The sequence below is a fragment of the Dreissena polymorpha genome, chromosome 6 (genome assembly GCF_020536995.1).
Source record: "Dreissena polymorpha isolate Duluth1 chromosome 6, UMN_Dpol_1.0, whole genome shotgun sequence".
In the NCBI taxonomy this organism is placed as follows: domain Eukaryota; kingdom Metazoa; phylum Mollusca; class Bivalvia; order Myida; family Dreissenidae; genus Dreissena; species Dreissena polymorpha.
The window spans coordinates 116956797-116973987 of record NC_068360.1 but is presented as its reverse complement, the minus strand read 5'-3'; the positions used below and the strand labels follow the sequence as shown (position 1 = coordinate 116973987).

Sequence of the window (17191 nt, the reverse complement as noted above, 5' to 3'; positions counted from 1 at the left end):
GTAACATTACATCTTCATACGGAATGACGTATTTATAATTAACCGATGCCCGCTAAATACGTTAAATATTTTTTATTTACATTTTATAATTCATAAATACTTTATTTTTTTATAAATAAAACGGGCTTGTATCTTTACCGTGTTCAATTTCCGATTATCTATAGACTTCAAATTTGTACAATAATTATGTAACATATCTAATTTAAGCAACTGTTAAGTATGTCGGTGGTAAATTTATTCAACCAAATGCCTAGTTACTTAATACTACCAGAATGAAGACATGGTGGCATCATCAATTGCGTTTAATGACCAGACTGTCATCTGCCACCTAGTGTGATTTATGACACCATGTTGTTAGTTAGGTCTGGACAATATCTGATCAAAACGAGATAATCGGATTAGGCAGAACAAAGGGGCAATTAAACACCGGAATACAAAGGCTTAAACGATTTTAAGATTGATGCAAACAATCAAATTAAAACTATTGCATTTAATTTAATTAAATGTTTATTTAATGTGTCAACATGTTAGTTTTCCCGGACCAGGGTAAAGGTCCCTGCCCAGACAAATACCATTATGGTTAATGTGTAAAAGTTTTTTATTTGGATTTGATCTATTTATTCATTGTGTTCAATCTTAGTTGTTTCAGTAACGTAGAACAACTTGTTGGCATGTTGAAAAATAAAATCTAAATATAATCGTTTAAATTTAATCGATCACGCTCTATTTCTCCCCATTGATTGTATCTTTCTTTTGACTACCAATATAGCCCGGATGTAAACACGCAGGTGCGCGTGACGTCACGCGTGAACTGGTCTATACATATATCTAATTCCTCTGGGAAATACCCATTTCTGCCAAATCATACAAATGTTAAGATTCATACAAATATAAAGACTCACACAAAGATAGAGACTCATACAATTTAAAAGTATACATATAACACGACATATTAATAGTATATCAAAAAGTAAATGGAGGAAAACAAAAGTCCATAAATAAATAATTATTTAATAATGTATGTATACCATAGTTGTCAGATACAGCCGTGATGCTGCTACTATCTCCTTCATCAGGTGGGTCCATATTCATCGGACGTTTCGGCACTGTCCCACTACGTCCTCCTATGGTGTGCCGACCGGAAGTGATCGATTTCCGGCCAGGAGATAGTAAGCTTCCGCTACACTTCCTCATCTGCCAGGTCTCGGTGGCCAGTCCCTAGTCGACAGCCCTGTGTCCCCCTATCCACTTCTCCTCTCTCTTCCGCCATAGCCACAAGGAAGCAGACTCTGTTTCACGTGCAACAACCGATATGGCCCGTTTCCGGACCTGTCCTGTAACCCCCAGTCTGCTGAAAGTGCGCCACAGTGATTGTGCTGGGAAACCTCTGCAGCCCACCTCCACTGGAAAACACCATGCCTTCCAGCCTTTCTCTGTGCAGGTATCTGTGAGGGCCTGGTACTTTTCGCGCTTCCGTTCGAAGCTCTCTTCAATCCGCTCCTCCCATGGTACTGTGAGCTCCACCATCACAACCTGTTTTGATGCAGCTGACCACAGTACTATGTCGGGTCTCTGGTTTGTCACGGTGATCTCCTGTGGAAACTTGAGCTGTTTCTTCAAGTCTGCTTCCATTCTCCAATCTGTTGCCGTTCCAAGAATCCCACATGCGCGTTTGGCCTTTGCCCCTTCTTCTCCGGCTCTGACAAAGGAAATGAATGAGGGGCCTTTGTTGGTCATCTTCTGCTCTTTTCGTGCTTGATCTAGATGATCGGCGATTGAAGCAAGAACCCTGTCCTGACGCCATCTGTATCGACCATCAGACAGGGCTGTCCTGCATGAGCTCAGGACATGCTCCAGATTCGCTGGTCTTCCACAGAGCTTGCAATCTGGCTTTTCGGCAAGACCCCAAGTCACTAGGTTTGTTGGACTTGGCAGCACGTCGTAGACAGACTTGAGCAAGAAACTAAGTCTGTCGCTTTCCATGGTCCAGATCGCATTCCATGTAAGCTTTCTCTGGGGTACTCCCTCCCAGTTCAGCCATTTTCCCTGTTTCCGTAGGGTAACAGCTCTGGTGAGCCTGGATTCTTCCTCCATTCGGCGAATCTCTTCCTGCACTTGGGTGCGTCGGTCTTTTGCACTGGCTTTGCTCCACTGCGAACGGGTGACGCATCCGAAGCCTAGTCGCCCGTGTGCAACATTACCGACAATGTCGCTGTGCCGAAGACGAGCCTCAGCCTCTTCGACTGCCTTGTCGGCCCTCCACTTTCTCCCGGTGTTGACCTGCACTCCTGCTTCTCTAACCTTCTCATCTCTACTGTCTCGTAGCATAATGACTTTCCGAGCCTTTGTGACCTTGTATTCCTCCGTCAGTGAACTGAGAGGTATCTGCAGCTTGCTGCCTGTGCAGTACAAACCGAGGCTGGTGAAACTCTTTGGCACCCCCATCCACCTCCTGAGGAATGAATTTATTGTCCTTTCCATTGCTTCCACTGTTGATGACGGTACACTGTACACCAGCAGCGGCCACAATAGGCGTGGTAGGATGCCATGTTGGTAAATCCAGGCCTTGAATTTTCCTGGCAGACCACACTTGTCCACATCTTTCAACCAGTTCTCCATTTGCACTACCGTGTCTTTGATACTCTGTTTATCATTGAGTGAGTCTCGAAACCACTTCCCGAGGCACTTCACTGGTTGCTCCTTAACAGTAGGGATGAGCTGATCTTTGATTCTATATCTTGCACTCTCTTGAATCTTTCCTTTCCTCAAAACCATGCTCCTTGATTTCTGGGGTTTGAACTTCATTCTGGCCCACTCGATAAGTTCGCCAATGTCGTGCAGCATCCACCTTCCCTCGACGTACGACTTTGCTGTAATAGTCATATCGTCCATAAATGCCCTCGTTGGTGGTTGGATACACCCCGAAGTCATTTTGGGTCCTCTTGATGGCTTCTCCGCTGACTTCACTATCAGATTCATGGCTGCTGCGAACAGCACCACTGAAATTGTGCACCCGGTAACGATGCCTACTTCAAGTCTCTGCCAGTCAGTGGTTATTGCCCTTGTTGAAAATCTCATGATGAAGCCGTCGAAATAGTGCCGCAACATCTGCCGAAATCGAACGGGTACATGATACAATTGTAGAGTCTTTTGTATCATCTGATGCGGAACAGAACCATATGCATTTGCTAGGTCAAGCCAGATCACTGCGATGTCTCCTTTGTTCTCGCGTGCTTCCTTGATGATTTGGGTGATGACACTGGTATGCTCGATGCACCCAGATACACCGGGTACTCCTCCTTTCTGCACAGCTGTATCTATGTACTTGTTCTGAAGCAAATAAGAGGTCATTCTTTTTGAAAGGACAGCGAGGAGTATCTTCCCTTCCACGTTCAGCAAAGAGATAGTCCTGAATTGACCAAGGGTTGACGAATCCTCTTCTTTAGGAATAAAACATCCCTCTGCCTTCAGCCATTCTCTGCAAAGCTCTCCTTTCCTCCAAACAACCTTTATAAGCTTCCACAACCGTAGCAAGATCTTGGGGCAGTTCTTGTATACCCTGTACGGTACTCCATTGGGTCCTGGTGCTGAAGACGCTCTGGCCTTCCTTACAATGTCCTTGACTTCTTGCAACCTAGGTTCTGCGCTATCAAAGTCATGTTCAGGATCATCTGGCGTGAGCAACTTGTCGCACTCGCCCAGTTCCTTGTGACGGTCGCTGTCACTGTACATATCTTTGATGTACTTGTTTGCCTCCTCTTTTGTGCATTGAAGTTCGCCTGTCTTCTTTTCTCCGAGCAAACGCTTCACAAACTGAAATGGATTGCTAGTAAACTGAGCTCTCTTTCGCCTTCTCCCGTGTCTCTTCCGGCGCAGATTCTCTGCTCTCCGTAAACACTGGATCTCCTTCCGTACATCATCTCTCAGTTCTGCCAGACCTTGTTTCTCCTCATCCTCTGCTTGTCTGTATCTGCTGTTCAAGCGTCTGAGTTCTCCCCTTAGGTTGGAAGTCTTCTGCAGTCTTCTATTCCCGCCAACCTTGAGTTGTCCGACTTTCTCTTTAGCTGTTCCGAATCGCTCTTTTCCAAATGTGTAGATCAGCTCAGACATGACATGCAGCTTGCTCTCTACTTTGCCTTTCAGAACGTTCTCCATCACCAGTTCCAGCTCCTCTTCAAACGCCTTCCACTTCGCTCTCTCTGTACTTGCGGGCCACATCACTTTCTTCCGCCGCTCTGTAGATTCTACCGCAGCTCGATCTTCAGTCCTCTCTGCGTTATCAATGGTTACCTCACCCTCTTCTGATGCGTGGAGGCTCTGGACACTGTGGTGTTCATCCTGATCCAGCTCCTCCTCCGTCTCACCAAGTTGCCTTGCGCGTTGCAACAGATTTAGGATTGGTGCGCATCCCATCTTTGTGCGATGAATCTTCAGTCCCACCTTATTCTTACACACCTTCCCACAATACATGTTCTTGCCCAGTCCGTGTTCTGATTCGTTGTCGGTTGATCGGGCGTGTTCGTTACCTGTTGGCTTGTAGGTCGATCATCCTCCCCCACTCTCGTACGACCTTGGGGGTATTTTTTGTGTTGTCTTTCTGTAGCTTGCTCGGGTTTCTTCTTACGAAGAACGTAAACTGACTTGCTGGGACAGTTTACCCCTATGCCAGTCTTTCCTAGCTGCCACCTGTCTCTCCATGGTGTCACTGTACTATTCACAGTTGTCAGCTGGTCTTTCCCAACAGTCACTGGATATCCAGAAGATATAGTTGTCAGATACAGCCGTGATGCTGCTACTATCTCCTTCATCAGGTGGGTCCATATTCATCGGACGTTTCGGCACTGTCCCACTACGTCCTCCTATGGTGTGCCGACCGGAAGTGATCAATTTCCGGCCAGGAGATAGTAAGCTTCCGCTACACTTCCTCATCTGCCAGGTCTCGGTGGCCTGTTATTTACCTAAGTTATTTAGTCATTTTTCTGGGCAGGAAAAGTAAATATGCGCCTCCTGTCAATAATACATGGATTAATTATCTTTCCTTTATGTTCCTCACATTGGGGACCGGCTATCGTCCCTCCCAGGTTGGAGTTGTTGAGGCTATCTCCAAATTAACGATTACTTCCCCAGTTTGCCGGGCCTTTGTTCCCCGGGCGTCTGTTGTTGCAGCCGGACCCCGTGGTTCCAAGCAATTCCCCTGTTGTGTCTTATCAGGCCACAAATAACCCCTTAGCCACTAATAACCCTCCGGCCATAAGTATCCCTCCTGTCCCAGCAGTGTTGACTATCACAAATAAATAGAAATTCTTCCGTCGCCTACGACACCGGCCACTTGAACGTATCCCTTTTTGTTATAGGTGATGTGCTTTGTAAACAGCAGACTGTGCAGATTTACACACTGGTCACAAAACAACCCTCACTGTAGAACTCTGTCTCTGTTAAAGTGTCATTGCTGAGAATAATGTTATGTAAAAATAATGTAAACAATAATGTAATTCTGTATGCCAAAACATGTAAGTAACCCCAGTTAAAATAAAAATAATAAATAAAACTATTATATATTAAGTATTCATCATTAACTATTTAGATAATAAAGGTTAGGTTATTATATAATACATAGAACTCTTCCTCTAGTTTCAGAAGGACTACAGCCTTTGGTTTTTCCTTTTCGGGAGAAGTTGTTGACATAGAGTTCGCCCTCTAGTTTCAGAACGAAACAGCTTCTTTGTTTATATTTATTACAGATGATATGGCTTTATTCCACGGAGACTGACATCTTCCTGTTTCGCAGGTTGACGTTCAGAGCACAAAAACAGTCTCTGTCTCCAAACCCTGCTATTTAACCGACTGAGCTATTTCCGCGCCTTGAGTTTGAGCGGTATTCCAAACTGAATCAATGGTCGGACGAAGAGAACGCAGAACAGCCTCTGTTCTTCCTTGTGAAGGACCTCCACTAACCCTCTGCCATCTGAGCAAAAAACTACAAACTGCAGCTTTTTCCAGCAAAAGAAATGGGCTTTTCCTTCAGTGCAACGGGCGCATTAATGAGCTAGCTAAGCTCTTGCTGCAAAATCATTATTACTCGTGTGACATTAATTTTCGTGGATTGTGTCGATAACCGATTTAAGAACAATTAATTATTTCTAATGTTTCCTTTTTCAAGTTGTATAACCAACGAAATCCAGACACTCGCCCCAACTGGAGTTCCTCTCCGGTGTTGGAATTGTGCCGAAGCTACATGGAGGCTCCTGCTCAATGTATTCCTCCTCAAAGTATCTAACTGTATCTTAAAGACCTTTGTTAATTTGTTAAATTGTGATTCAATGTGCACATCGACAAATGTCTCACATTGCTTGCGCAGTTAATTTGTTAAATTTGAGTGTGGAGAGCCGGTTATGGGCCTTTCCCTTGTGTTATACAAACATGGTTCACATAAGTTCGTCTTTGATTCGTGATTCGATCTGACTTCATTATTGATAAACATCGACTTCTTTTCTGTAGGGTTTTCACGATTAGCTTTCCGTGAGGTTCCTCTACAACTACAGCAATCACTAGCAACGACATTAAATATAATACTCACATAAACAACATCGAGCTAGCAGAGTCTTGGATGTCGCCAACATGGTGAGGTCGAGACTGCCAGGGCAGGTATTCACCATCACATCAACCCTTTGTTGTAGGTTGCAAATGTCAGCTTTTTTACCACCAAGACTGCGATACTGCCAAGTTCATTTTCCCTTCTGTGGTATCGCTGTTTGCAGACATTTATAAATGCGTCGTCTTTCGCTCTAAATTCATCACTGCTGTTTTTCAAGGCCATTTCCAAACTTTGTCTTCATAAACGCTTCTAGAACTTCACCTTCCCGGTTTTTTCGTCCTGGCTGTTCAGGCTTTTCTCTGTTCCCTGGCCCCGAAAAACGAGTAAACTATTTTCAATTGAAATATTACTCGAATTTCCCGGCCGACGAATTAATTGTATACCCGGTAAGCAATTTTTTACGGCTTACGCGACATTTTAATTAATAAGTGCAAAACAAACAAAACAAAATACGTCAATCAATAGTGTCTCTTGACATTTTCGTGCGTCAATCAATCAATTTAATTCAGTGCAACAATAACATATTGTTTGTCCATTAATAAGCAATAAATAAATATAATAATAATAATCCATTGAGTTATGTCTGTTTCAAGAGCTGAACAATTTGGGTCACAAACCACTTTATCTTGTTCATTGAACTATATGACGTTAAACCCCAATTTCTTGGCACATTGTTTACATTTTTATCAGCGACGCAGACATTGTAAACATTCAGGTCATCAGGTCATCTGGTGCACTTAAATCCGCACCACTGATCACGCGACCTCGAATGCAGACAATGTAAATTCACGTCTAGACGGCTTGTAGCGCATCAGACGTCTAGCATAGGCTACATAGCCTACTATTGGAAGACAATTAAAAATATTTGTGATCCTCTTTACTACTCTGATGTTTCTTTACTGAAAAACTCTATCCTATTCGCGGTGTTGATAATGTACATGTATTACGGTGTACGCGGAGTATAAAAGTAATAGTTCTCTTAAACATTTTGAGTAAATTAATTTAATTGTTTTGAATAGGTATATGTCCTATTGTCTTATTGTTAACTCGGGTTTTTATCGCAATATTGTCGGAATTACGAAATTGAAATTAATCTGAGCAGTGCTCTGCGAAAAGGGGTTTTAATGCATGAGCGTAAGGCGTCGTCCCAGATTAGCTGGTGCCGTCCGCATTAAACTTCATGTAATTTCCATTATATGACAGCGCTTTAAAGTGCTTTGCACATTCACGGATGTGTTTATTTCCCGTGAAGTGGGTTTTTTTCCATTAAAAGGCCAAGGGAAGATTCATGCTGTGGCAGATGAGTTGTTTTTTTTCTTTGTGGTAGGTTGTGATGGTGCCTGACGATCACTATCAGCCCGCACCGCCGGATGTGGTTTCCCGTGAAAGTGTTCTCGCACATTCAACGATGTTTTTTTGAATGTTCTTATTAAGTCTGGTTTTTTCCTTGTGGTAGGGTGTTATTGTGCATGACGATCACTATCAACCCTGTCAAAAGGGTTAAAAGTATAAGAATAAAAATAATCTTATTCTTGTCCAAGTGTAATACCTATAATTACTTTACATGTATACAGACAGTGTCCGACAAATCCATTGCCCGGAGCCCGGGGGCTACCGAAATTTTTCATCGGGCTACTGAAATTTTCCAGCTGACGCCTGCCGGGCTACTATAAATCTATAAGAGCGGTAGCCCGGTTTATCGACAGACATACGTAAAATAAACCCGCTGACCATGTGTTAGTACACTGTGTATTGCTTATAATCCGATAAAAAAGTGCAATCAATTATCTAATCAGTCACCGATCACTTGCGGTAATGTCTTAAACAGTAACAGTGTATTTTAATCATCCAATCAGAATCAACATTTGTCGTCTGCTAATAATATAATGAGAGCCGGTTGGATAGTTGGCGCACATGATGCAACATCATTTCGCAGTTTGGAATTCTTTGTTAACCGCAACAATGAGTAATAGCGACATCGTTTTTGATGTCGTTAAATATCCAAGGACGCCAAACATTAAATAAATCAAAACAATAGCGGATTCTTCAAAACGGTAACGAAACCGAAAATGAATATTAATGACAACTTTGTGAACGCGGTTAACACCTGCTAATTAGTTTGCATTGTCAATTAATAATTGGATTAATCGACTGTTAATCAATAATCCCATATTCATATATGCCCGATTTATATTTTTTAAACCAAATAATGGGTGGGTAATATAGACGATCAGAGTCATAAACACAAACGTTTGAAATTTTCTAAAGTGTCAAATGAATTTCGGCATATGTTTCTATTTAAAAATATGATGAAATAAGCTCCCAATCAGGACCGTTGTATTGCAACATGCGTAAATAACCTGCCACGGTTTGCACGCGTTGTGTACAGCTATTTTAGGTTACAAAATTATACATTTAAGAAATGAATTTCTTTGTCCTGATAAAAAGCGCGCGAAAATTGGCATGGGTGTATTTATTTGTAAATAAAAATTTCGTAGCGGGTACAACATTGAGATCATTTAATTTCCATTAAAAGTTTCGTTGTGAATTTCAACTAAAGTATCGGGGTATCTCGCGAATTATTTGGCATTGACATTTTCTCTAAATAAAACATCATGTAAACACGCTGTATCGTTACCGTTACGCTGTATCAGTTCCTTCATTATTGAAACAATTATTGTACTGACTGCACACAAGTGTCGTAACATACGGATGCAATACGTAAATTCGGACAGTACTTAAAGTCGGACACAAGTAAATAAATGATTTAATACTCTTGATTTCTTGAAACTCGGTATTTGTTGTTAAAAAGGGCAATTGCATTGATTAACACCATACGAGTCAATCGTATTGATCATCTAAACGCTTTATTTACGTTTACGACTTAACGTGCTGTCCGAATATAAGTACACATACATGTGCACATACATGTAATATCTACATGTAGTATATGATTTTCTTTGGTACATTTACATTTAAGTACACGATGCCTGTACTGTAACATTAATTTACGATATTGACTGTGTACATCAGACTACTTGCTGTTTTATGCATATGTATGTATACATATTATGTATATGTAAATGAAGAAATAAAATAAAGATGAAAACCTGCCCCTTATCATTTTGTAGGAAAATTTTATGGGCTACCAAATATTTTTTATTGGTAGCCCAGTGGGCTACCTGAAAATAAGAAATTGGTCGGACACTGAATACAGATTAAGTACATTTTGCAGAAAAATCACTTCATTGACATCTGGAGGGAAAGACAACTAAAATTAAACAAAAAACTATTTCACCGAGAAGTGGATCCGTGATTCTCGTGAATGTTCGAGTGCAGAAAAACAGCTCTTCCTTCTCTTGGAAATGTTTTCGTGGAAGTCTTAGTGCCAATGTGCTATGCCATGAATTTCATGTCGAAGCACATCTGCCCCGATTTGTTCCGGTACAGCTCTTCCTTCTTTTTGAGATGTTCTCGTACATTCACGGATGTTTCCTTGTGGTCGTATGTGACAGTGCCTAGCGGCCACTGTTACACCGCACCACCGGATGTAGTAACTATTGTTGTGGTCCGCGAAAATTCGGGAAATTTGTACACAAATACTTTGGTTTTCCCTGCAATATACTAGTCTTGGCAATTCCGTCATCTTTTATCCTTCCATGTTAAGATTCGTGAATCGATCTTACTTTAATCACTTCGTCATTTCTGTATCATGTCATTTATTTCAGTAACTTCTATAAATGAACTTCTTTTTTACCAACAATATGCTAAACCAATGTCCTAGAAGTTTGTCGCATGAGTTTGTTTTTTATAGGTGACTGTGCTTGACGACCACTGTCACACTCCACACTGTTTTTTTTATAAAAGGGCCGGAAGTGGTATTTCCCGGAGTTTTTCTTTTAAACAATATTTGCTTGTCTTTTTAAATTTTTATGTGACCGTGCTTGACGGCAACTGTCTGGTAGCTTCACTTTGATTTTTTGAATGACCGGAGATGTTACCCGGTGCATGTACACTTTTATTTTGTTTTTATTTTTGTAAAATACATTATTTCTCAGTGTGATCTCCACATTCTAATACATAAGTGACTGTACTTGTTGGACGGAAGCCAACAAGAATGTTTTTTCTTGATCAAGTAATTGTCGGACGATAGCCGACAAGAATGTTTTTTTTATTAACTAATGTGATGGAATTTTTAATATGCAAGAAACATATTGGTCACTAACCGCTAGAATGCAGCGGCCTGTATATACCCCGTTGGGCAAAGGCACTCCTGTGCCTGCGGGAAGGGGGAAATCATGGTCCCATTTGAGTCTCTGTCTCTTCTGCCTTGGGTGCGACCGTACGATTACCATGGGGGGCGGCGGCCCAAGAGGAGAAAAGTGGGAGGAGTGTAGTGACGGGCACGAGTCGTCTATGTGCAAAGGAACTAACTTCTATTGGACTACGCTTGGATGTTAGTGGATGTTGACCGAGCTCCTCTAGAAGCGGGTCCGTGATTCTCTTGTATGTGAGAGTGCAGCCAGACGACCCTTCCTAGACGAGACGTTGATGCGAGTGGACGTGTGGAACTGCTTTTATCATTAAAGAAGCCAGGAAACGTATAATTGTTGTAAGTCACTCTTTATTATATATTTCTGTGTAGACTACCAGTAATGTCCCCGAACCGAAAGCTAACCGGATTAAAAACACAACAGTATGACGTTCATTCGCCTAACTTTAGTAATATTTTATTTCCATAAATACGGCATTGATACAAATTTATACATGTGTATGCAATAGTAGTAGTACTTAGTAGTGCTCAATGCTCGATTGGTCATTGTCGGCTCGGGTACGACTTGCATGTACCCCTGGTACTCATAAGTATACTTACATGTACCCCGGGTACGGTAAATAAAATATAACGTACCCGGGAAATTTACCGCTATATCGGTCGTTGTCGGCTTTTTTTAAAATCAATTTATTCACATTTTTTGTCAATTTTCTTTAAAATGACATCTATATTATCGAAACTCATGCTCAAAAAGAACGTCGATGCCGTTTTTTGGATCATTTTCACGCCGTTTAGAAAAAGAACGTATGACGTTCATTCGCCTTACTTTAATAATATTTTATTTCCATAAATACGGCATTGATACAAATTTATACATGTGTATGCAATAGTAGTAGTACTTAGTAGTGCTCAATGCTCGATTGGTCATTGTCGGCTCGGGTACTACTTACATGTACCCCGGGTACTTATAAGTATACTAACATGTACCTGGACTGCAGCCATTCTATTTTGATTGATACATTATATTATTTGTGTAGGACATTTTATATTCCTGCAGATACCTTTATCGATATATTAAAACTTTAAACATCGATTGATTCGATAGTTTGTCGTCGAACCCAAACTACGCAAATTGCGCGTAGCTAGGCCGGCAACAATGGCGCCCAACGTGGGGCCTATGGTCTATGACGCAAAAGCTAGAGCCGCTAAAATCGTACCAGGTAATTTGGTTTTAGTAAGAAATGTGACTCAACGCGGGAAGCAGAAAATCGCAGACAAGTGGGAAGATGTGCCATATGTGGTAATCGACCAGCCGAACACTGAAATTCCCGTGTATGACGTCAAGAAAGACCAACCAAGTTCTAAACGTATACGTTGTGTCCACAGAAAAATGTTGCTGCCGTTAGGAATAACGGAACAGCATCAACATAAAGAGCAAAAAGCTCCGAGGTACGTTATACCACAACGACGGTCAGACGCACGTGACATTTATGACGATGGAAGCGTACCCATACGCGCTCGAACCGCCAACGTAAAGCACCTCACTTGTACGTTGCGGTTTCATGTGATATATGGTAAAGACTACCAGTGATACGATACAGTGACCTGTTTGCTAATGGACAATAGTGTGGCATAAGTTATAAAGAGTTTCGTATAAAAACAAAATGATGTAAATATGTGTCTGCACATGCTAATCTGTAACGGCACTGTACGCACATGCATTATGCCCAGTTTTCTCAGAACGCGACAAATATAATCGAATGCAACGTAGCTCGACCGGAAACTCAACCTGGATAACTAGAAACAAGTTCAGGGTAACAAACAAGAACAAAAGTCGGTCGGGTTGGTAGAACCAAACAACCATTTAGAACGAATCTTAAAACATTAAACAGCAGTCAAGAACTATTTACACAGTATGCGGTAATCTTCAACGAGCATAGAACAGACCACAAAGCAAAAGCGCACTTAAATTTAAAGAAATATATCAGGTTTTGTAACATTGATTCGCACTTCTTGTGTATGCCAATCGCGGCTGCTGCATTTGATTAAAATCTGCAGGCACAGTTACTGCTTGACTAATGCAGTCGTTTATCTCAAACACCATGTTGAAATATAATACACCATCTTATGTTATATATAATTAATGCGCTTTATTTATTTCAAATAATTTTATTGATTGTATAACGTGTTCAAAATTGAATTTCTATCGATCGATTTCGAACACTGACAACTTAAAATGAGCTTCGTTTATAGTTTATAAAATGTATTTGAATATTCAGCGGCTTACAAAAAACGTTTCTAAACAATGTTGAGAATGCGTCACATCCATTCCGTGCGAATATTAAACAATTGTGATGCAATGAAGACTTGAAAGTGAGTTTAAACATCAAATTTAAGCATTTTTATTTTGTTGAACCTTAACAATTACAAATGTAGCGTTCGCGAGACTTTTAAATTTTTACGACTCTTATATTTATTACGGTATTCATGCGATTGGACATTAATTCACATGAGACTATAACTTTCATTAAACTTACGCATTTTGTACGACAATGCCCACTTGTCAAGCTCATTTACATATGGTTATTTAAGTTCGTGTATCGAAGTGTTATTGTATTGACTCTGAAGACCGCTTAAAAAATTAATGCAATATGTCGTTACGCCATCCATTACCGCACGCGAATGTTTATCATTTTGAAAAGTAATATTTTTTAACAATATAACAGTGAACTCTTAAGAAGTAACAATTGCGAAACCTATTATCCGAGTATAGTAATACGCCGTTGATAACATTTCAAATGCGTTTTATTTCTTACCGTGTATGCTTGTATAAGATTACATTAATTTAAGAAACAAGTTTATATCCGTCGAACAAGGCGCTGAGGTTCCAACCGCGTTCTTAAATTACCGCGAATTGTTACTGTACCATTCTCATGTGGTAGCGGTGATAACGAAGAGACGCTCGGGAACACAAAGTACGCCATCGATCGTTTTCGGAACTCACTACAGTCGAAAACGTTGACTGGCTTATTGTCAAAAACCATATCTCATGTCTATGAAATTCTTATTACAATGTAATCGATTTTGTTTTGACAGTCTAAATCTTTTGTCAACATTACGACGATCGCCATATTCATTAAAACAATGTTAATTGCGTGTTCGGTGTTTCTTCTATGCTGTTTATGGTGTTTTCGGTAAATAGACAGACACTGCAATTTCAGCGCTTTGTTCGTCCGATAAGTATTTACTATTTCAAGCATTTTAATATCTAAGTGTAAACACCAAAAACACGAAGTATGTCGAAGTAGCAAAACCTGATTATTGATTTGCAACTGACGAATTCTGAAAAATTTAGCCAAAGCAGTAACGACACCAGATATCTCCCGTGTGTGCTAGTGTAGGTGTCATTGTTAAGTGTGCATGTTGCTTATGGCCACTAAAGGTGATTTTTTATTTTGATACTAATTTGTTTACAAGTATTTAGTTCTATGTAGCACCTGCACACTGGTGCTACTTGCTGCAGTAAAATTCGAGGTTTTGTGTATTGGAAGGAAATGCTTTCTGCCTTCATATCTTGTCCTGTTTGTGTTTCATATATCTACATTGAACTTTTTCCATAAGTCTTACCGCGGTAGTACGTGGGGAAACCAGTGTGGTACTTAAGCCGGTCTATGGAGTAGACAGTATACACGTATGTCGAACCGCGTTTGTAGCTTGTTTTAAACGGACACACACATTCAAATGTAGCTCTTTGTGTATCACAATGACAATAATACAAGTAAATGCCAAAAAGATTATTCTTTTTCCTATCTGTGTAAGTTTTCAGTACATCAACTGGCATCAAACGAATAGAAACAAAGTCAGTTTATTTACACTTTAAGAATCGCTTCATAACACGCCATATACGTGTCTGTGTGTGTTAAGACACACACATTTTTGTAGCACAGTAACATACTCATAAAGCTTCGATATGTTCGATATGTGCAATGCTTCGTAGCATTGGCCTAAGGCCAGACAGAGGCGATGTCGAAGTATACATATTCTAGTATTTTGAAAGTTTTCTGAGCACTAGAAAGCATAAAACAATTGTAGCACGCAGTTGGCGTGCTACATAAAAGTGTTGTGCTACATACGTGAGTGAGTGTTGAGTGTTGAGTGCTACAAATGTAGGGTTTACACTTCCACACTTCCACACTTCCACACTTCCACACTTCCACACTTCCACACTTCCACACTTCCACACACACACACACACACACACACACACACACACACACACACACACACACACACACACACACGCACGCACGCACGCACGCACGCACGCACGCACGCACGCACGCACGCACGCACGCACGCACGCACGCACGCACGCACGCACGCACGCACGCACGCACGCACACACGCACACACACACACACACCCACACACACACACCCACACACACACCCACACACACACCACACACACACACACACACACACACACACACACACACACACACACACACACACACACACACACACACACACACACACACACACACACACACACACACACACACACACACACACACACACACACACACACACACACACACACACACACACACACACACACACACACACACACACACACACACACACACACACACACACACACACACACACACACACACACACACACACACACACACACACACACACACACACACACACACACACACACACACACACACACACACACACACACACACACCGGTATTGCCAACATGGTGAGGTACACGTTTTGTACAAACGTACCGAGGTCTATGCTTTCGAGTAGATCTATACGGATATGTAATACAAGTCTGTAAATAGGATGGGTCATGGATCATATACAACACCTTGTTTGTCAGTAAAAGACTTATTTAAGAAACCAGTATGGCACAATCGTACCGTGGTATATACCTCAGTATGGACACACACGACACACTCATAGTATGGCACAATCGTCCCGTGGTATTTACCTTAGTATGGACACACACGACACACTCATAGTATGTCACAATCGTCCTGTGGTATTTACCTCGGTCTGGACACACACCACACACACTCATAGTATGTCACGATCGTCCTGTGGTATTTACCTCGGTATGGACACACACCACACACATTCATAACATGTCACGATCGTCCTGTGGTATTTACCTCGGTATGGACACATACCACACACACTCATAGTATGTCACGATCGTCCTGTGGTATTAACCTCAGTATGGACACACACACACAGCACACTCATAGTATGTCAAGATCGTCCTGTGGTATTTACCTCGGTATGGACACACACACCGCACACTCATAGTATGTCACGATCGTCCCGTGGTATTTACCTCCGTATGGACACACCAACAACAGCTGTTTCTTCAAAGTGTCCCAATGTGAGGAATGACATTATAATGATGCTACAAGAAAAGTTTGATGAACATCCAACAAGCCGTTCATGAGAAAAAGGAATTTGAAGTTTTTTCTATATTAAACTGTAATGGCCCCTACTAAGGGCCAAGTGCGTGCCCCCATCAAAACTTTGAGAAAGGATCTTATAAGAATGCTACAGACCAAGTTTAATGAAGATCCAGCAGGCGGTCGTTTCAATATATTTATATTTAGAGATTAATACCTCTGATAGTATAGAAGATATTAAAAAATGTCCAGTTTTTTCACGCAAATAATCGTACCGTGGTATATACCTCAGTATGGACACACACGACACACTCATAGTATGTCACAGTCGTATTGTGATTTTTACCTCAGTATGGACACACACCTCACACACTCATAGTATGGCACAATTGTACCGTGGTATATACCTCAGTATGGACACACACAGCACACTCATAGTATGGCATAGTATGGCACAATCGTCCCGTGGTATTTACCTCAGAATGGACACTCACCACACACACTCATAGTATGGCACAATCGTACTGTGGTTTTTACCTCAGTATGGACACACACCTCACACACTCATAGAATGGCACAATTGTACCGTGGTTTAAACCTCAGTATGGACACACACAGCACAATCATAGTATGGCATAGTATGGCACAATAGTCCCGTGGTATTTACCTCAGAATGGACACTCACAACACACACTCATAGTATGGCACAATCGTACTGTGGTATATACCTCAGTATGGACACACATGACACACTCATAGTATGTCACAGTCGTATCGTGGTATTTACCTCAGTATGGACACACACCTCACACACTCATAGCATGTCACAATCGTACCGTGGTATTTACCTCATTATGGACACACACACAGCACACTCAT

At 41.3% G+C, this 17191-nt stretch overlaps 1 protein-coding gene across 1 annotated transcript; it reads right to left on the bottom strand.

Annotated features, from left to right (window-relative positions):
* Window positions 1-1218: 1218 nt before the first annotated feature.
* LOC127836037 (uncharacterized) lies at window positions 1219-4470 on the bottom strand. The gene has a single exon (XM_052362454.1). The coding sequence runs from the start codon at window positions 4468-4470 to the stop codon at window positions 1219-1221; it is 3252 nt and encodes a 1083-aa protein (XP_052218414.1).
* Window positions 4471-17191: the final 12721 nt, after the last annotated feature.

What these genes read in the sequence shown, in the direction of transcription:
- LOC127836037 (XM_052362454.1), bottom strand. Translation starts at nt 4,470, where the DNA reads ATGTATTGTGGGAAGGTGTGTAAGAATAAGGTGGGACTGAAGATTCAT.